The sequence below is a fragment of the Triturus cristatus genome, chromosome 5_1 (genome assembly GCF_964204655.1).
Source record: "Triturus cristatus chromosome 5_1, aTriCri1.1, whole genome shotgun sequence".
In the NCBI taxonomy this organism is placed as follows: Eukaryota; Metazoa; Chordata; class Amphibia; order Caudata; family Salamandridae; genus Triturus; species Triturus cristatus.
In genome coordinates this window covers 314,996,794-315,018,401 of record NC_140587.1, presented here as the reverse complement: position 1 = coordinate 315,018,401, position 21,608 = coordinate 314,996,794, and the positions used below count along the sequence as shown (strand labels likewise).

At 43.4% G+C, this 21,608-nt stretch overlaps 1 protein-coding gene across 3 annotated transcripts in view; it reads left to right on the top strand.

Annotated features, from left to right (window-relative positions):
• COL14A1 (collagen type XIV alpha 1 chain) overlaps positions 1 to 21,054 on the top strand; it is a 513,241-nt gene extending 492,187 nt beyond the window's left edge. For 2 of the 3 annotated variants that reach the window (XM_085605041.1, XM_085605043.1), the window contains 5 exons: positions 6,445 to 6,511; positions 9,611 to 9,799; positions 17,602 to 17,679; positions 17,874 to 18,029; positions 20,056 to 21,054. In XM_085605041.1, the coding sequence (XP_085461167.1) occupies positions 6,445 to 6,511; positions 9,611 to 9,799; positions 17,602 to 17,679; positions 17,874 to 18,029; positions 20,056 to 20,378 (813 nt within the window). In that variant the 3' untranslated portion in view covers positions 20,379 to 21,054. Of the gene's footprint in view, positions 1 to 6,444; positions 6,512 to 9,610; positions 9,800 to 17,601; positions 17,680 to 17,873; positions 18,030 to 19,517 lie in introns of all 3 variants that reach the window. The other variant, XM_085605042.1, reaches the window with a different exon arrangement.
• Positions 21,055 to 21,608: the final 554 nt, after the last annotated feature.

Here is a 21,608-nt window from a genome sequence, read left to right as displayed (position 1 = left end):
AAATGTAATGGGAGGAATCCTTGCAAAAAGTCTAAAAGTTATGTTTTTTTGAATGCCTAGGTAGAATGTTAGGGGTGGTTGAGTGTATGGTATGTATGGGTTTGAAATGTAATAGGCAAGTGGTGAGGAGTGTTCTTTGTCATTTGGGGTGAACAGCTGCGCTGACACAATGTGTATGGTCATTAACAACAACAGGGGCAGCCCTGCACACCTGAACCAGGGGCAATCAGTATTTAGTCCTAACAATGGTTCAAGATACTATTTACATAGACATACAAATTTTACAAACAATCAGTGATACCGACAGATTAAATTGTTCAAAAAGAAGGAGAAAAAAGGACTATATTGAAAAAAACTATATAGAAAGAGAAACCCATATAAAGAAGACTTACAAAAATATGTCACTTTTATTCGATTTATAAATAGTACAAAAATTAAGACAAACGCTCAGAACAATACACTGGTACATAACAAAATGTGTAATGTAAAGTCAGTAAAGACAACAGAACAATTCTGTGACAAACTTGCCAATTTTTTTATTAAAAAGTGGTCAAAGTCTACGAAGAATTCTCCACTGTTGTAAATGATGTTAGTCAAGCCGAGTCCAAGATGGATGAATCTGACCTAAAAGTCTCTTTAAGAAACTTCTCCTCCCTTACACAGGACAGAGTTGAAAAAACTATCCTGGCAATTAATTCAGGCTCTCCTCTGGATCCATGTCCTGTTATGGTTCTTCATATGGTACCCCACACCATAGCAAAAATCTTGACACCCCTATTGAACAACATTCTTACATCTGGGTATTTCCCAGTGGAATGGAAAAATTCCTTGAATAAACCTATTTTAAAAAAACCTACTCTTGATCCCCTTGAAGCGGCCAACTATCGTCCCATTACTAGTTTACAATTTCCATCTAAAGTACTCGAAAAGGTACTAAATGAGGAACTCCGGTCCTTTATAGAACTTAACAATAAATTAGATATAGCACAACATGGCTTTAGGCCACAGCATAGTACTGAATCTGCATTAATTGCAGCCACTGAAAGTCTACGTTTACAACTAGACCAGGGTGGAAAGGCTATATTGGTAATGCTTGATTGATCCGCCGCGTTTGATACGGTGGATCATCACATACTTCTTCAGCGTTTGGCGGATATAGGGATAAAGGACAAAGCCGCAGATATTCTTCGTTCCTATTTGAATAACAGGAAACAAGCTGTGCTTCTAGATGAGCATACTTCCTCTCACTTCTTAATGCCATGTGGGGTGCCTCAGGGATCGGCACTCTCACCCACCCTATTTAACATATACGTTTCCCCTCTGGCTAAACTTATTCGCTCCTTCGGTTTCATGGCCATTTGTTACGCAGATGATACACAAATTATCATCTCTTTAGCCACAAATCCAGAGACTGTGGCGGAGCGTTTTAAGCTCTGCATGAGTCAGATTATTTGCTGGATGCAGAATAACTGTTTAAAATTGAATACCGGGAAGACGGAAGTAGTTATGTTTGGAGGGAACTTAAATTGGTGGCCCGCGACAGCAGGACCATGCCCCCAGCCTGTAAAGAAGGTAAAAAATCTTGGAGTCCTGATTGACGACCATCTTTCCTTAACTGACCAGGTAAATAGTATTACCTCTTCCTGTTTTTATACTCTTAAAATTCTTAGGAAAATTCTTCCTTTTATTCCTATGTCCTTGAGGAAAATGGTTGTTACGGCATTGATTCTGACAAAAACTGATTATTGCAATTCACTCAATATTGGAGCAAAAAAAAGTGTGATCCAAAAACTCCAGACCCTGCAGAATGTGGCGGCCCGGCTACTACTGGATCTACCTAAATTTAGTTCCATTAGCCAAATTACTCGAGAACAACTACATTGGTTACCCATCTCCGCTAGGATTCCATTTAAATCAATGTGGGTGCTACATAAGAGTCTGCATGGGTTGGGACCTTCACAGATAGGCCAATACTGCAAGCGGTACACTCCACTGAGAAGTCTACGCTCTGCGTCAGCCCACCTGCTTGTGGTTCCAAGAGTAAGGACGCTGAAGTGGGGTGGCAGAAGATTCCGACATCTGGCCCCTAAGTTTTGGAATACTATGCCTCTGCATCTTAGAATGCAAAGTGATTTACTACAGTTTAGAAAGGGACTAAAAACTTGGTTATTCACATGTATCCCCTCAATGTCTTAAGTTTCTCTCCGTTTTAAATTAATGGCAGTAAGCGCTAAGACGCCACGGCAAATGTGCGCTCTACAAAAACCTATTTTCATTTCATTATACAATACAAAACCAGACAAGTTGCAAACAGAAGAAATTACATAACAAAAGAGGTTCAGGACAAAACTGAAACAACATCAAGTGTGACGATGCGTCCTTCATTAGTTACGGCCACATATGTGTCAATGTGTATGGTGGCTGCTGTTATCAATAAACTCACCAATACGATTGATGAACTGTGTACGCTGTCCTGATTATCACTACTTTTACAGCAGACGAGGATGGGATACAAACCCACATGTGCAAAGCACAATGGATTGGATGTGTAAATATATCACACTTTAAGTCAGGGAAACAATGTCTAGCCTAAAGTGTTGTTTGTAGTAAGAGGGGACATTTTTTAAAGGTATGTAAAAGTTAATTAAACCAGTCGGAGAAAAGTACTAATGTTGTAGCAAATTTAGGGAAAGATGATTATTGTTCACATCTATAAAAGATATAGGATGATCTCCAAGATATGGTGTTGGTCATTGGGGATTAGGTCTGTTCAGCAATGCAGATTTTATTGATCCATATGCTGAGGTACTAGTGGATAATAGATCAGTCAGAAGTTTGGTTGATTCTGGGGCCAGAATTACAATGCAGACTCAAAAAGATTAATAATGTCTGTTGGCACCTCCTGTTTAGCAAGCGTACAACGCTGCTCCCTCTAGCCCTACACAGCAAAGAAGCAGCTGTCAGATCTAAACAGGTAAAAGAATTGAAGAAGCAATCCACCGCCAAGCATGAGAGGTCTTATCTCATAGTACTGAGCACAGAAAGATCAACCTTTCACAAATATATACTTTACAGTATTAACTACCACCGGATTGTGCTCTGGTTTCATATGAAGGGAGGTGAATAGAGTTATAAGAGTATTTTGAGGAGGTTATGGTTTTCAAGGTCTGGAGGATGTTTGGTAAAGTCTATGTGGTGATTAAAGGATTGTGTATCCTGGATTGGTTCCACCAAAGGCTATTTGAGATTGTTCTGAGACCAGGTACAACAGACCAAGTGTCTGTAGTTACAGATGAACAGGTGAATTACATCACTTCCAGATTCCTGGAAATTGTTTCAGGCAAATTGGGTACCATAAAACCTTTTCAGCACAAATCTAAGGTCAAGCAAGATGCAATCCCCATTAAGTACAAGATGCAGAGTTACAGTTTCTATAAGGGAGTGGCATAATTGAGCCCATAGTGTTTGTAGTTGTCTCCTCTTGTAGTGACTCTTAAGGAAAATGGTGAATTGAGGGTCTGCGTTGATTTATGGAGCCTTGACAGTGCTATTTGGGTTGACTCTCCCCCCCTCTGTAGGATTTCTGACCTGTTGTCCAGGCTGACAAGTGCATGTTGGTTTTCAAAAATTGACCTGGCATCTGCCTAACACCAGGTAGTTTTGGAGCCTAAATCATGACATTTTGAAGCTTTCGTGTCACCTATTGGAACGTTTCAGTACTGACGGATGACATTCGAATTGGCCTCTGTGGCATCCATTTTTCAGCAAACCATGTATCAGCTTCTCAAAGACATAAAAGGTGTAGTCACCGTTTCAAGACAACATGTTGATTTTTGCAAACACAAGTGAGGAATATGATGATATTTTAGATCAAATATTGTGTATTGTCCAAAAAAGGGTGTTCTTTAAAACGGAAAAAAAAGGGAAATCAGTAAGGCCAGGGCAGAGTATCTGGGGTATGTGGTTTCAGGTGATGGCATTGAGCCTGGACTGGGATTGGTAAATGACATCATCAAGGCTAAAGCACCGGTAGACAAGACTCGCTTGAAATCATTCATGGGTATGTACAAATGTTACTCTTGTTTTATCCCAGACTTTGCGCCCCATATCAAATATTTGACCATTCTGTTAAAGAAGAATGTCATTTTCTAATGGGAATGCAGGGGCGGCTCCTCCACGTGGGTGGAGGAGCATCGCCCCACTGCTTTCTCTCAGTGTGAGAAGCAGAAACATAACATTGGATAAATACCATTTTATGTTTCTGCTTCTCGCACTGTGATAAAGCAGAAGAAGGGTTTGGTTGGGGGTAGGCGGGTCGGGGAGGAGTGGCTAGCCCAATTTTATGGGCGCTAACTCTTTGATCGGTCCCAGGGCCGATCAAACCAGTCATGAGCACTTTTCAGTTTTCTCCATGTAGGCTGCATGCAGCCTGCATGTAGAAAACGGACTCCTCACAGACGCCTGTACGGACGGCGTCCTAGCCAATCACACTGCTGCCATTGCAGCGTTTTGATTGGCTTAGGGGAGGAGAGGGAGGCTGCCTGCTTCTGCTTCTTGTGAGCAGTGAGAGAGCAGGAGACGCGATGCGGGTCCGGAGGCGAAGGTACGTTTTTTATTTTATTAAATTAACAGCCCCTTTCTCGGCACGACCTTCCACCCGCGAGTCATACCGACCGCCACTGTGGGAATGCCTCATGCCATGAGCCATATGAATGGGTTAAAACAGTTGGACAGTTCAAAAGTTTTGAGACTATTTCACTCGAGGTTACAATGCTGTATCACTGTTGAAGCATCCAATTTGGGGTTGGAGGCAATTTTCACACAATCGGATGATAAGGTTCAGTACACCATTTGCTATGAGTCGCGAGTTTTGAGAGAGTCAGAAACCCACTATTCTACAATAGAAAAAGAAAAGTTTGAAATGTAATAGGCAAGTGATGAGGAGTGTTCTTTTAAGTTGGGGTGAACAGCTGCTCTGACACAACGTGTGTGGTGGCTCCTGCTATCAATAAACTTACGGATACGATTGATAAACTGTGTACGCTGTTTTGATTACCACACTAACCACTGACAATCACTCGGGTAGCATGCCAACCCATTGTTCTGTTGCCCAACATGCCACCGCAGTTTAAGCAAATCAGTCTCAACCCTACTCCAATGAAAGCAATCAAGCTCAAACTGCCAGGTTATGTCTTCCCTTAACCGGAGCACAAGCAGCCCCAGACCCATGTACCCAACTGGAACCATTAACAAAGAATGAGGATGTTCTCACCGCTTTTCTAAAAGGGCTGAGATGTGTTAATTTGTGATAGAAATCCATTGTTGGAAGTAATGAAAATACATCTGTTTCTACTGCCAAAGAGTCTAATATTCAATAAAGCTGACATATTAGCCTACTTCTCTCTTAAGTTCAACAGGACATTGCCTTCTAAATATATCACCATCATCCCAAGAGTCCTTGCCGGCCATAGCCCCAACTGTGTCTGCAGATGCAGATACCACAATTGTTGGTTGTATTGTGAAGAAACTGAAAACTGAGGAATGACATTTGTGCAAGATAGCTACTTGTACTGCCAGATAATGCGATACTGAGAAGGGAGACACGAATGAAGGCAGTCAGCTGTGGACAAAAAGTAAACTTTATAATATGCTACCTCTAGCTCCCCTGTGTGTCCCACATCATAAGCATAGACAGAGAGAAATTGAGGCAGGCTTCCATCCTTTTGGTTAAAAAAAGCTTTTAGTAAGTCCTTGCGAAAATTTGATTTCACCCAGTCAGAATGAAAGAGAAGGGTATTTCCTTCAAGTAACACAATCATTCTGTAAGGAATCATATTGGCAATCTAAGGCAGGAGACAGGGGTAGTCTAGTTGAAAACAGAGACTGAACTCCAACACTGCCAAACAGAAGGCCCACAAAAGTAACCCATATTTCCTTAGAAGAATCCTTGGCTCACCTTTGATAGATCAAACTATAATGTGGCAAATGCCGCAACACTGAAGAAGTTAGGTAAAGGGATTCAGGAGATATTAATATTTCAAAAAATGTCCCCATAAGGAACAATCAAATCAAGAGTTTATGATAAATCAATGGCAAAAGACTGAAATCATCAAAATCAGACAAAACTGTGAAATACTTACTGGGGCCTAGGAACCATGCAAGATCGCTTGATTTTAAGTATTGTTTAAATATTTTGTTGTGGTTAAAGTGTATTGTTCACCAGTCCTTGTATTTATGCCTGTAGTTGGATACTGGCCTACTAGGATTCGGATTCCAATAGTGGAGGGACATGCCTCTTTGCTTTATAATGTAATATGTATCTTTACTAACTTAGAAGTCAATCAAAGAGAGAGCATATATTGGGATATTTCATGTACAAATGATGGTTAGTGATTAATGGATGTGGCAAACTCCAAGTCGATTATTCTGTTTTCTATTCCTTAGGGAGACACTCAGTCCCAAACCATGGTGCGTGCAGTTGCTCGACAGGTGTGTGAGCAGCTCATTCAAAGTAAGTGATGTGCATTGATGTGCCTTTGCTGTATTAGGTAACTAGGCAGTGTCTGGTCAGCTGTGTCTTTCTCTATGATTTCTTTAAGGATGATTGTTTCTTTACATTAGGAGGGCTCCCTGCATATCTTCTGGAACTAGTCACTGTAAAGCTTGATGTAGAATTTGTCTAAGTGAGCGAAGAACTGATTATGAGTGAGATAATTCCAAAAGTGTGCAAAACTATTCACTTCATATCTAGTTACTTGTTCAATGTGATCCAACTAAAGTGTGGATTGAGAGTAGGAATTTGTGGATCCATGTCAGATTTAAATGATGATTACAAACAAATTAAATATGTTCCATTTATTTTCATTGCCTGTAAATGTCATAGTTGTTGATATCCTAAAAAGAAGGCCTGGATGCAGCGCTCCTAAACTTTCTATCTGTCTGTCTGTCTGGCTGGCTGACTGTCTGTCTGTCTGGCTGACTGTCTGTCTGTCTGGCTGACTGTCTGGCTGTCTGTCTAGCTGTCTGTCTAGCTGTCTGTCTTGCTGTCTAGCTGTCTGTCTAGCTGTCTAGCTGTCTGTCTAGCTGTCTTGCTGTCTAGCTGTCTTGCTGTCGGTCTAGCTGTCTTGCTGCCTGTCTGTCTAGCTGTCTCTCTGTCTGTCTAGCTGTCTGTGTAGCTGTCTCTCTGTCTGTCTAGCTGTCTCTCTGTCTGTCTAGCTGTCTGTCTGCCTGCCTAGCTGTCTATCTTTCTGTCTAGATTTCTCTCTGTCTGTCTGCCTGCCTGCCTGGCTGTCTATATTTCTATCTAGCTGTCTCTCTGTCTGTCTACCTGTCTATCTTTCTATCTAGCTGTCTCTCTGCCTGTCTGCCTGCCTGGCTGTCTATCTTTCTATCTAGCTGGCTCTCTGTCTGTCTGCCTGTCTGGCTGTCTATCTTTTAATCTGGCTATCTTTCTATCTAGCTGTCTGTCTTTCTATCTAGCTGTCTCTCGGTCTGTCTGTCTTTCTATCTAGCTGTCTGTCTTTCTGTCTAGCTGTCTATCTGTCTGTCTGCCTAGCTGTCTATCTTTCTATCTATCTAACTGTCTATCTTTCTATCTAGCTGACTGTCTGTCTGTCTGCCTGGCTGTCTATCTTTCTATCTAGCTGTCTATTTTTCTATCTAGCTGTCTCTCTGTCTGTCTGCCTGTCTGTCTGCCTGGCTGTCTATCTTTCTATCTAGCTGTCTATCTTTCTGTCTAGCTGTCTATCTTTCTATCTAGCTGTCTCTCTGTCTGCCTGGCTGTCTATCTTTCTATCTAGCTTTCTATCTTTCTATCTAGCTGTCTCTCTGTCTGTCTGCCTGGCTGTCTATCTTTCTATCTAGCTGTCTATCTTTCTGTCTAGCTGTCTATCTTTCTGTCTATCTTTCTGTCTGCCTGCCTGGCTGATGTCTTTCTATCTAGCTGTCTTTCTGTATGTCTGCCTGCCTGGCTGACTGTCATTCTGTCTAATTGCTTGCCTGTCAACCTACCTATCGATCTATGGGATGTTAACAAAATAATATTGGCTTTGTTAACCCCCTTACCGTGGATCTTATGCTTTTCTCCAGCAGCTTGAAGGGTCTCACTTTTTGTCACTGATGGAAAATAGTCCATCGCACCTAGTGGGTATTTCAAATGCTGCCCTGTGAGGCAATCCACACAACCTGCATGAATGTGGCATTAACTATCTGCACTTGAGGCAAATACTGAGACTGTTGCTCAAATGGAGACAAGTGTTGGATCAGCAATCTGTAAATATTTGGATTGAGTGTGTTTGGGCTGGGTAGTGACAGTGTTCTAAATTAGATAGTAATTCTTTTTACAAGAGCACAGCAATGAATCCAAACTGAGAGGAAACCAAAAAGCACTGACTTCACGCCTTCTCAGATGGCTTAAGAGCCCTGCTCATCTGTTACAAGGAAAAAACTGTACTTCGTCTACCAAAATACACACTTGCCTCACAGCTACTAAGTACAAGGATTTAGCCTGCCACCATCCCACAGTGTGAGATTCAGTAAATGACTTCGTAGAAAGGAAGGAAGGATTGATGTGGTGCGGTCGTTTGACCTGCTAGTCCATAACTGCTAGTAGCCCCTGTGCTGCTTCTCTTTGGGGCTCATATAAGCCCTGAGGACTCTCTCTCTCTAGCATGCTGCACATGTGGCTGCACCACATTTGGTTTCCACCAGGTGCAACAAAATATCAGCATGGTGGTCACGGTGGTGCTTGCATGACCGCATATTCCTGCCACGCCAGATGCCAATGCCATCTTGAGAGCTGTGGCAACAGGATGGCAGGGTGGTAGCAGTGGTCTACATTATAGCCTTCGGGTTTAATAATTTGGGACCCAATTTAGACAGAAATAGGAGCTGGTGAAAGATCCCACCATTCCTTAAGGAAGTGTAATTTCCAGTGCAGATTCCGCCAGTAGATTTTTTCCACCATACTATGCCTATGGTGCAGAGGATTACAGACCTGGATCATCCTGCGGATTTAAAACTTCCTCTAGAATGAGAGGAGTCCCCATTACAACTGAACTCCAAATCAGACCAATACCTGGAATTGTGGATTCTGTGGCCGAAGCGTTTTCTACTTAATTATGGATTTGTCCCATTTGCCATATAATCCATAATCTCCGGCAGAATCTGCAGATTTTAACCCAAAAAATGTTTCTAGCTCAAATGGATCAAAGGTTCTAAACCCACATGTCGCTGCACAGTGGAAGGCCCTTCTGAAAGATGGACTGGTCACCTTTCAGTTGCTTAATGATGTGTTTAGGTTTTAATCTGGTACTAAATAGGTTAAACGTTTGCCCATACAGTTTTAACATGATTAAAATTAACATAATAATCAATTAATACTATCATAAAATCTGCGCATTATGTTGCAAAATTTGCCTTTTGTTGCCTGATAATATATTCATCCCTGCTGGATGGTTTGGTCCTCCGCATAATTGCAGTGGCCTTGTCTATAAGATCAAATTTGTGAGGCTGGTAAAGGAAAAGAGTAGGCTTCACTTCATAAAACATGTGCATGTACATTTCAATTGATTTTATCCTAAGCATATATTTAAATATGGACTTTTTGCAGGTCATATGGCTAGGTACAGCACTATTCTTAACCAAATTCCTAGTCAACCCACATCAGTGCGTACCATCATGGGACCACCTGGTGAGCCGGGCCGGCAGGGTTCTCCTGGTCCACAAGGTGAGCAAGGACCTCCAGGAAGATCAGGATTCCCAGGCAATCCAGGACAACCAGGAACACCAGGAGAAAGAGGTATGCTAGTTATTATTTTGCTCCATTTCATGATTGGACACATATAAAGAGTGCATTTTTTTTTTTTGTAAATTCTTTTTATTAAACCAATTTGACTGAGATACATCAATTACATCTTAGCAGGCGACTTCATTTTCTATCCGCAACAATTTCTCATTCCAATAAATTGTACAAGCAATGTTTCTTTGCGGCTAGGTGGTTCCACAAGCCTCGTCTCCCGCTTGCTGGCTAGGTGGGAACACACATCCCCTCTATAATGGTTCCAGGCTCCCCACACCCTACTCCACTTCCCGGGGCATCCCCTGGCAATAAACACTGACTTTTCCCTAAACATGCACCAATCTAAATCCTCCTTCCACCTCTCCAAAAGGGGCGGCTGGACTGCACCCCACAACTGCGCGATGTTTCTCTTTGCAATCATGAACGCCAGTGTAGCCCACTGCTTAGTGAATGCATTGAGGCCAGTCGGTTCCCAGACATTCAGCAAGCACCGTCGCGCCTCTGGCTGCATATCCACCCCTAATACTGCCCGCATGGTACGATGTATGTCCCTCCAATACGCCTCTATCCGCTGACAGCTCCACAGTATGTGCATGAAGGTTCCAGTGTCCCCACACCCCCGTCTACACTCTCCGCTCTCCGCCCGCCCCATGCGCACCAGCCCGGGGCCCGTTACATAAGTCCTATGCAATATTTTTAGCTGCACTAATCTAAGCCTGGCTTGGGCTGCCACCACCCTCGGGGAGGAGACCGCTTCTTGCCAGTCTTCATCGTCCAACTCCAGGCCTTCACTGTTCCACTTGCTCTTAAGAAGCTGCAGGGGGTCCTCCATATTGTTGATTAACTTCCTGTAAATAAGGGAGATAGTCTTCTCTGAGATGTGCCCGTCCAGCACCCTGGTCTCCAGCGGGGAAGCCTCTGGCAGTGTATCAGCCCTAGGGACCTGCGCCAGTAACGCGTGGCGAATCTGGAGATACCGATAATATTCAGTGTCCATCATGCTATACTGTTTTTTCAGGGACGCAAACGGCAAGACCGTGTCCTTCCCCCACACATCTTTGATTCGTGTGATCCCAATAAGATCCCACTTATCAAAGCCCTTGGATTTCCAGAGGCTCCCTAACTTCTCCGAGTTCCATAACGGCGTGGCCAGTGTGAGCTTGCCGTCCCATCCCAGATGTTTATTGACTATGTGCCACACCTGGACTGCGTGTGCTGTGGGGCCAGTCAATGGGAACCTGCCATGCTTGGCGTAGAGAGCCCTAGTATAGTCGCCCCCCGGAAGCAACCACCTATCCATAGCGTACCCGGGATCATCCGGGCTGCAGTATATCCCGTGATTGATCGCCGCCAGCTGAGATGCCGAATAGTATTTTTGAAGGTCGGGGAGACCAATTCCCCCATCGTACCAATGCAGGGTCAGCTTTGTGTATGCGATCCGGGGTCTACCGTCCCAGAGGAGGCTTCTCTGGAGACTTTCAATTTCCTTAAAGTAGGACATTGGAACCGGATTCAGGGTGTTCTGGAGAGCATACAAGAAACGCGGGAGAGCCATCATCTTGAAGAGGACCGCCCGTCCCAGCATGGAAAGAGGGAAGGATCTCCAACGTGCCACATCTGCTTTGAGGCGCTGCAGGGGCGGGTCCAAATTACGAGTAAAGCGCAATCTTGAATCCAGGGTCACATAAATCCCGAGATATCGGAAGCCCTCCGAAGCAATCGTTATTGGACAACTCTGCGGTATCCCAGGCGGATCGCCTGCCAGGACAAAAAGTAACGACTTGGACCAATTAACTGTAAAACCCGAATATCTACCAAAGATGGTTAGTATGTCCAATAGGCAGATCAGAGACGCCCTAGGAGCGGCGATATAGAGTAGGATATCGTCTGCGTACAGGGAGATCTTATCCTCCCAGTCGTTGGTCCACCTCAGCCCCCGGATAGATCGGTCCTGCCTAACCCAGGCTGCCAGTGGCTCTAGAGCCAGCGCGAATAGCAGCGGCGACAGGGGGCATCCCTGGCGAGTGCCTCTGCTCAGCGGGAAATCCCTGGACTTTCGATTGTTCACTATTACCCGGGCCATCGGGCTGGCGTACAGGAGACGGATCCAGCCCAGGAATTCCGGACCGAACCCAAATTTGCCCAGCACCGCAAACAGATAGGGCCACTCAACCATGTCGAATGCCATGGTAGCATCTAATGAAACCAGAGCCGCCGATTCCTGTAAAGAGGAGGCTCTACCCAGTACACCATGAAGGCGGCGCAAGTTGAGGGCTGTGTTGCGATGTGGCATAAAACCTGATTGATCTGGGTGGACCAGTGTATTAAGTACCTTAATCAACCGAGTGGCCAGCAGTTTCGCCAGCATTTTAGGCTCCGCATTGAGGAGCGAGATTGGTCTGTACGATGCACAGTTCGTTCTGGGCTTGCCCTCTTTATGGATGACAACTATATTGGCCACTCGCTGATCATACGGAAGCATTCCGAGCTCCCTACTCTCTTCCAGCATCGCTCGGAGGCGGGGGCAAGCTTATTAGCCGAAAGCTTATATAACTCTACGGGAATACCGTTGGGACCCGTGGCTTTCCCGGACCGCACCCCTCTGATAGCCTGCGCCACCTCGTCGTCCGTCAGTGGGGACTCCATGTATGCCCTGTTTTCCTTCGAGAGTGTAGGAAGTCGTATGTCCTCTATCATTGCGCTGTTTTCTTCCTCCGAGTAGACCCCGGAGGTACTATAGACCGAGTGGTAATAGTTGGCAAATGTGTCAGCTATGGCCTGCGGTTCGGTGATAGGGAGCGAGCCGTCTCCCTGTATCTCGGGCACCAAACGTGAGGCCCACTCCCTCCTATCCAGCCACGCTATCAACTTCCCGGCCTTGTCACCCAGTTCGTACACTCTGCTCTGAACCTCCCTACACTGCGCCCGCGCTCCATCCCTGGCAACGCTATTAAACTCCTCCTGCCTCAACTTCAGCCTGTGGAGGCCCTCAGTGGTCACCCCCTGGGCTACCTCCTCCTCCGACTTCAACACATCCTCCTCCGCTCTCACCAAATCCGCATGTCTCTCCCTCTTTTTCCCTGCTATCTAAGAAACAACCTCTCCCCTAATGACTGTTTTGTAAGCCTCCCACAGTGTCTGTGCAGAATCGACCGAGCCCCCATTCTCCTGAAAGTAGTCGTCAGTAGCCTTAGTAGTTTTCTTACGGATTCTCGGATCCTTCAGGTACCATGGGTTTATTGGAGCTATCCTGCCCACCGTGATGCGTCCCATCTCCAATTGAAGCCACACAGGGGAGTGATCGGAGATACCCCGCCCCAAGTGACGAATCTCCTGAATGGTATGGGCCTGCGATGCTGGGACAAGGATGTAATCAATGCGCGACAGACTGCGATGCACACTCGATACATGAGTATACTGTGTCCTGTCAGGGTTGAGGGTCCGCCACCCATCCACCAACCCCATTGTTTCCAAAAAATTTGACAGCCACTTCTGAGAGGGTCGCAAGTCTCGCGGTGGGTGCCTATCCATCTCTCCGGCTACCACCGCATTAAGGTCTCCCCCCATCACCAGGATACCCAGCGGGAATGTTAAAAAGATGGAGCCCAGATCTTTGAAAGTGTCTGCTTGCAAGCCGGGTGGGACAAAGAGTGCATTTATTGATAACACCTTAACTGCATCTAGCTCGTAGCACTGCTCATTTTACTTGAAAGAAGTCACACGGGTCCTCATTGGGAGCGACTCATAAAAGGGCTGTATTTACCTCAGCGTCACCGATACGGAAGGCACCAGTAACTCGGGGGGTGGGGAAAATCCAGCCCATTTTGAGTTTGACCCTGAAGGTCCACTAAGAAGTGAGGAACTACCAAGGGAACTGGAAATACCTGGTCCAATACCCCCAGTAATTTCTCATTCTGTTCCAGGCTCTGACAAGGAGATTTTGGCTGTTTTTGGCAGCAGAAATCTTTGGGTCGAAGTAAAAATCCTACCATGCCAATGAGCAAGGTATCTACTATTTCCGACACAAGCGGTATAAATCGGCAACTCATAATGAGGGTCATAGTCATCAGCTAACAAGCTGAGAATCCTCTTATATTTTGCTGTATGATGAGAGGCTAAATCGAAATTGTTTCTTAGAATTGCTTATCTTTAAAGTTTTCGAGTTCTACCTTCAATGCCTGAGTTATATATATGGAGCTCTCTTAATATAAGTAGATAATGATTTCTGAATTAGATATTAGGTGAAAAATGAAGTACTGTGAATGATGTTGAACTTGCAACGTCAGTGCAAAAGGGTGAAAAAACGTATCCCTTTGTGAAAAAAGAGGAAATAGGGGGGAGTTTTTATTTGCATCAAAACATTGTATTTTTATTCCCTATCAATAAATGAGAGGACATGTGTCAGCTTTTCTGAAGACAAGTCTAAAGAACATAAACCACTGAATCAAACTCTTTATAATGTGCTGTATTCATTATCATGTTACAAACATTGCATCCAGTAAAAAAATGTTGTTTACTTTCAGTTTTTTCAATATGAACCTTGATGCTTGGGCATCAAACATTTAATGTTATCATTTTTTGTGTTTTGTACAGTGGGATTATTTCATGTTCACCATGTATATGTATTTTGATTTAGTGAATGTTTTGTATATGTTATGGGCAGCATATTGAAAAAACAAAAAGTAAACAGAATTGTTTTACCGAATGCAATGTTTGTTATATGATAATAAATACACCAAATTAGAAAGAGTTTGTTGTGTCGCGATTGAGACTTTTTTCAGTGGTTTATATTCTTTAGACTTGTCTTCCGAAAAGTTGACACATGTTCTTTCATTTATGGATAGGGGGTGAAAATACAAAGTTTGATGTAAATAAAAACTTCCCACTTTTTCCTCTTTTTTCACAAAGGGATAACTTTTTAACCTTTTCGCACTAATGTTGCAAGTTCAATATCATTCACAATTCTTATGGTAGAATTGTGTTACCCGACAGAACTCCTTGTAGTCTATAACTGTATTCCCAGAATCTGAGGGACACAAGACAACCCCATTATATTTAATGGAAAAATGAAGTACAACAAAATTAATAATGTCTCTTGGCACCTCCTGTTTGGCACGCCGTACAACGCTGCTCCTTCCAGCCCTACAAAGCAAAGAAGCAGCTGTCAGATCTAAACAGGTATAAGAATTGAAGAAGCAATCTACCGCCAAGCATAAGAGGTCTCGTCTCATAGTAGTGAGCACAGAAATATCGACCTTTCACAAATATATACTTTACAGTATTAACTACCAATATGCTGTCAAGATAAGTATATATTAGCAAGTATAGATTTACTATTCTAACTCCACATCTACTTACATTAACATTATAGTGCAAGTATAAGGTATTTGTGTTGGTTGATATTAAAAACTTGATAATGTGACATCCGTCCATATCGGTGGTGGGTTGGCACTTAAATGTCTAATCTTGTGTACAATATGGGGAGTTGGAGTATATTTCTGGTTTTTTAGGTTTCAGCCTAGTATCAGTGATTGATCAAGGTAGCGTCACTGTACGGAAAACAAGGGTTGCTTTTTGTACACATCTTTTTTAAATGCTATCCTGTTTTCCGATTATGTAATAACTGTGCGCAGATCAGGGGTCTGTAACTTTTCTGTAGCGAGCGATACTTCTGAACAATAATACAGGATAGATTTATTGAAGCTAAGTTACAAGGTAAGTTCAGTAGAAGAAGATAGGTAGATGGAAATGTAACCCCACCAGGAGCAGCCTCCCTGCCGCTCAGCCTGCATCCACCACCTGGCACTCCACACACAAGCCAGCACTCAAGCATTCCGTGAGGTCATCAGACATTCTAACACTAATCCTGGCTGAGCAGCAGGGAAGACACTGCTAGAGAAAGGAATAGCACAAGTCAATTATAACAAGGCACTTGGTCATGTTGTAGGCCTCACGCTCTCAAGCTGCACAGTGCTTTTTTGTTTTAGCGTGGGACCCTGCTATTGGTTCAATTGTTTGCAACACCAGGGGTGTGGCAGCGCACAGCACCGCCTCTTCCAATGTCCATGACCCTTTGTATGGCCTACTGGGCTGGGCTTCACTTCCTTGAACTACTTCCAGAGAGCCGGCTGGTACCGGTAGCTCCGGAGCTACTCGTTGGACCCCCTCCAACCCAGCCTAAATGTCGCAGATTTAAATGTGTTTTTTAACCAACTTTTATTGATTTTCATAAAGCTGTACAAAGATACTCTATGTGCAAAGACATTAAAATGACGAGAACAATGTAAATGTTCCATATGAGGGTCTGTATATATTAGGACAGCAGTGATGGTACAACAGGAGGCATTGGTTCAAGCAGTGTGTAAGTAAAAGAACAGCATGAACTGCCAGGTCATAGCAGACACTACTAGGATGCAATTACTTGCCTGAAGCAAACTCGTTTTGTAATGCAGATACTTCATTTCTCCAGGGTGAGTGCTTTCAACATTTTCAGATACTACAGGTAATACCATTGTCGCAGAAGAGCAAGTTAAGCAGGTCATCATGAGGGCTGTTCTGTCTGGTTCTATATGCCGTCTGCTTCTATATGCTGTAGGCTCCTATATGTTTAAGTGGTCTGAGGTGAAATAATGCAGATAACATCACAATTTGTTCTGGACACAGCGGTATTACATAGGCGTCACTCATGTGAATCTTTAACACGATAAGCCATAAAGCTGTGGGTGACGTGTGCCACCCAGTGTGACCCATGAGGTATTTCCTGTTTTCCATATTTTCACACTATTTAGATATAAGAATCTGCATCTCATTTATGGTTGAAAATATTCAAGTTATGGATGAGCAGACGCGCTCCCACAATAGAACTCTCAGGTAGGCTCAGGGTCGTCACGGCTCTTACCTTGAAGAAAAGGTTATTGAGAAGGCAGCCCAAAAGAGTCAACGAATTGATTCTTTAGAAGGTAAATGGATGAGGCGAAGTGAGTTTGTGATTGTGTTCATGATTGAAGCGGAATAGCCAGAATTGTAAAGGGGGCGCCCATGCCAGATAAGATGGCAGATTGTGGACTGATTTGAACATTATTTAAATATTAGAATGGATAAAGATGTGAGCCCCCAGGGGGAGTGTGATTAAGGACAGGATCTTCATTGAGTGGCGGAGTCCTAGAAGACACCAGGGGATTTGGCCAAAAGGAGGGTAAAAATGTTTGCAAGAGAGGAGCGGCTTAAATGAGATGCTGATGTGCAGTGGAGGTCTGAGTGGACATGATTATTTAAATTGTCATTAAAACAAAGGTAGCAGAGTATTTTACAAAACAGGAGACTGAAGTGTGGTGATAGGAAAGTCTACAAGGTTCTGGAGAGGAGGCAATGTAAGGTCTGAAGGGGTGTATTATGTAATTTGAGGCTGGTGGATTTTGTTAAGTGAGGGAACATTTAAAAGTGGAGAAGGGAAATGGCTAAGAAATGAGCTGGTCCAGGCAGTACATGTTACATTGTTTGCAGAGATTGGCGAGCACGCCTCCATTTCCCAAATCAAAAAAGTGATCTTAACTTGCACAGTTGCGGATAAGGTGTTCTGTATGTAAATATTTTAAGTAAATATATCTTTATATGATGTTCAGCACAATTTTTGAATCTGCAATAGTGGTGAAAGGTGTTAAAAGACATATTTAGTATGAATGATTAACTGGATAGTGTTACCCTACGGAGATGTATTTTGTTTCTACTATTCTATGTAATGTTGTAGCTGTTTTCTGTATGTTGGAGCACATCCTTTAACATTCTGTTCAACACTTTAACAGGCTTGCAAGGTGAAAGGGGAGAAAAGGGTAGCCAAGGTGTTGGAACACAAGGTCCCAGAGGGCCACCCGGTCCAGCAGGTAAGCCCTTTACATCCTGCAATGATGACAGAAACTAATGTCTTGCTTTGAGCTTATGAGTAGATGGGAAGGGAGGTACTATTTCCCAAACCTCTTGCTATGCTGTGCAGTTTGCATTTCTCTATGAAGCAGCTCCAGATTACATTGTGACTGACACCGATGATGCTAACTGTTGGCCAACTCTCTATCCCCAGGACCTCAAGGTGAGAGCCGAGTAGGGAGTCCCGGCCCCCCTGGCCAACCCGGGCAGCGCGGTCCACCTGGTCACGCAGGTCCTCCTGGTACAATGGGTCCTTCTGGCGCACCTGGATACTGTGACCCTTCCTCTTGTGGCGGCTACGGTGTTGGAGGTAAATTCTATTATTTTATCAAATATAGTAAGCATTTTTAAACCACGTTGTGAATGAATGACTCAATGAATAGATTTATTGAAACATAGTGAACGCACAGGCTTGTTTGAAGCACATTTGCAATTTTGCGTGAAACATGGTGTATGGCAATAAGTAACTCTTTTTAGTGTTTGATTAAATAAATTAGGTCTCTAGTCGCTCTAGACTGATATTGGGAAGTGTTTGCAGTTATTTAAGGCCTGAGCTGACATTAGTGGTCTCATATTAAAGCACAATGACTACCATTCAGCACCCGAGCTTTCTTGGCGTTTCCAGTCTCTTATTATTCCTTAATTGGTGCAAAAATATTTAGAATTGGGCTTAGCAAGGTGCTAAAAGTTGACAATGCACAAGTGTTGCCGCAGAGCACTGGAATTGTTTAAAAAGGCATTATACCTGACAAGTTCTTCTCCTAGATATGTTCTAACTGAGTAGATCAATGTCATCTACAGCGTGTTATGTGTCTGACTGTCTTATGATTGTACGTCTGCGGTTTCCTCCATCTGTTCTGCTGTATACTCTAACAGCCACAGCCAGTGCAGGTAAGAGCGGTGGGGCCAGGTGGGAGCGGGTTTCGGCAGATGACCAGGGAAAATTCATTATTTATTTAATTTTACCTCATGGTCGTCTGTCGAATCCCCACAACCAGGCCCACCGCTCCTACCTGCATGGGCCGCGGCTGCACTCTAATACTCTTCTTTGAGCTGTACTGGTTGTGTATGTCATGTCATGTTTTGTTTGCAGTGGCCTTAAATCGTACCATTCAATTTATTTTGATAGCCTTACTTTCATGCATCTTCTTACACTTCATCCGATAGATGGAAGTAATATTAATAGTTAATAAATACACTCAAACATGTGCACAAACACACAATTAAACCAAAAACCGATAACATGTAGAAACATCATTGATTTAATCTGTACAGTAAATTATATGAGACTGTATGAAACTATAAATCTGTTAGCAATCCATGAATACCAGTAGCTGCTTGTGGTGGGAGTGCTGCAGGGCGGTGGGGCGGGTGGGGAGGAGCAGGGTAGGGGGGTAGTAAACTACGGAATATGGCCTAAACAAATAAATAAAACAAATTTTGTTGCGGACTCTGCATCGCATTTGGCAATGCAGCGCGCGCAATGGAATTAGTTTTATTTATTTATTTGTTTACTTACCTCTGTTCGGCCGTATGCTGTAGTTTACTACCCCTCACCCTGCTCCTCCCTCGCCTCACCCCGCAGCACTCCCACCACGAGCCGCTACTGATGAATACATAAATATAGTACGGTGACTGCTAGTACGGTGACTGCTACAAAATGTTTACAGTACAGGTGTTTCTGATGTTTATAGTTTCGTGTACTTTGCCTGTTACTAATATGTTATGTTTTTTCTTTGTTGTTCACGTTATTTCTTTCCTGTTTTGCTCTCTCCGTTTGCTCCTTTCCGATGCTAAGGCATTATCCCTTACAATGACTACCAGCCATGAAATGAGACAAGTGTTTCAGTCTGGTACATCGGCCTCTTACTTCGGTGGAAGTTCAGAACGGTTGACTGAACAACCCAAGAAGCTGTTCCCCAACAACAAAGACTAACCAGCTCTACCACACTTTAACCCACCAACTGTTCTCAACCAGCTCTTTTCTAGGTGGACATATGTTTTCAGGGAACCTTTCATTCTCCACTTTTCTGCTCCTGTGCTTTTCGGTTGACCAATTTCAAAGATGGCGGCATGAGCCATCCCCGGGAAATGCCATAAGGCGCTTTAGATCAGGGGACACCAATCTGCAAATTAGTTATGTTGTTATTATTCTAAGTAGGTCTAACTGTCTGTCTTGACATCTTGTTTGTTTTCTATGTGTAGTATTTTATTGTAAATAAAATATAGTATTTAATTTTTTTACAACATTTGTTTTACCTGATAATTGCCTTGATTCTTTGCTGCCTTTTTTCCTATGCTAATCTTGTGAATCCTCTTGGCGGTGGTGGTTTAAGGTGAATACGGTGATCCAACAGATCAAGACAACCCTGTAGTGCAAATGCCACATTCTTCCTACCAAGTGTATGATCAAGAGGACCCTTACGGCGTTGAACAGAATCCATACCTAAATCCCGGACCTTATGGTCACCCAAATCCATACGTTCAACAGTCCTTTAATCAACCTGGTCTCCCTCAGCCCGAGTTCACTCCGGTACAGGAGGAAATGGAAGAGACGGAAGTGAGATCACCGGGCATTAGCCGATACCCCAGGAGCATATCAGAGAAAAAGCGGACAGTGCCTTTTCTACACAAGAGGAAGAATAAAAAGGAATCTTAACAAAATGTTTTGAAATGTGGAATGTTTTTATACCTTTTATATGCTGTACAGAATATAATTTTTTTAAGATTCTGCCGTGTAGTTTAAAGTATTGACTTTGAAAATATATGGAGATTCAAAATTATACGGAAGTATGTGTTTGAGTGTATTCATATTTCTATTTATGCCATGCTAATGAAAATAAATGTGGCCCATTAAAACAAGTTATTTGGAGCAAATGTAGTCATACACACAGATTCAGACATTTATTACAACCATGCAAAGGTCAAATCCAATGTTATCACCATGGATGAGGTGCTTCTTCTGAAGCATCATACTCCTGATCTTCACTGCTTTCCATCATGGGCCTACGCAATGAGTGGGAGCTCTGGCTGTGCTTAAATGCATGTATTTATAACTATCCACGGGATAGAGCAGCATGGCATACACCATACGTGCCGATCTGCGGAAAGTAATATGCTATTTTTTTTAATTGTTAAGGGAGGGGAAGGGCAGTATAATCTGTGGGAGGCTTTGCCTCTCGTAAGTTATGGCCTGATCCAATACTGGCAAGATATGGCATGTTCTACTTTGTGCATCTGTGTGTGAGTTGTGTCTGTGTGTGACTGTGTCTGAGTGTGTAAGCAAGGCTGTGCTAACAGTCGAAACGCATTGTGTAATAAACACTTGGAACATATATTGGTGACCTGTCTGTTTGTCCTGAGATCGTACAATATTCAAGCTGTGGAGGAATATATATATATATATATGTATATATTACCTACTGGCGGTCGCCAGTAGGTAGTTATAGTTAGGACCCTGTTTCCATAGGAAATCCGCAACATTCTATTTGGAATAACTTTGGCGCCGGTCGACGAATCCTCGCGAAATTTTCAAAATAGGTGGGGCGCTACGCTCCGCTCCTACCCTGAAAGTCTCGGGGGGATTCGTCAAGCAGGGGCCGAGAAAAAAGGGGGGTCCCAAAACGCGTTTTCCCCATGCATTTTTCCATAGGACCTTTAGACACAGCTACAGCCCGAACGGCAGAACAGAATTACTTGAAATTTGGCAGAGAGGTTGCCATAAGGTCAAGGAAGTGCCTTTTGCAGGTCTGGTGTAAATCTGTTCAGTATTTCCTGAGAAAATAGCATTTAAAAGCATATATATATGTGGGCGGAGCCTAACCACACATCTCATCCTGAGATCTGATTGGCTGTCAGCACTTCATCCAAGAAGTGTTGGCAGCCATCT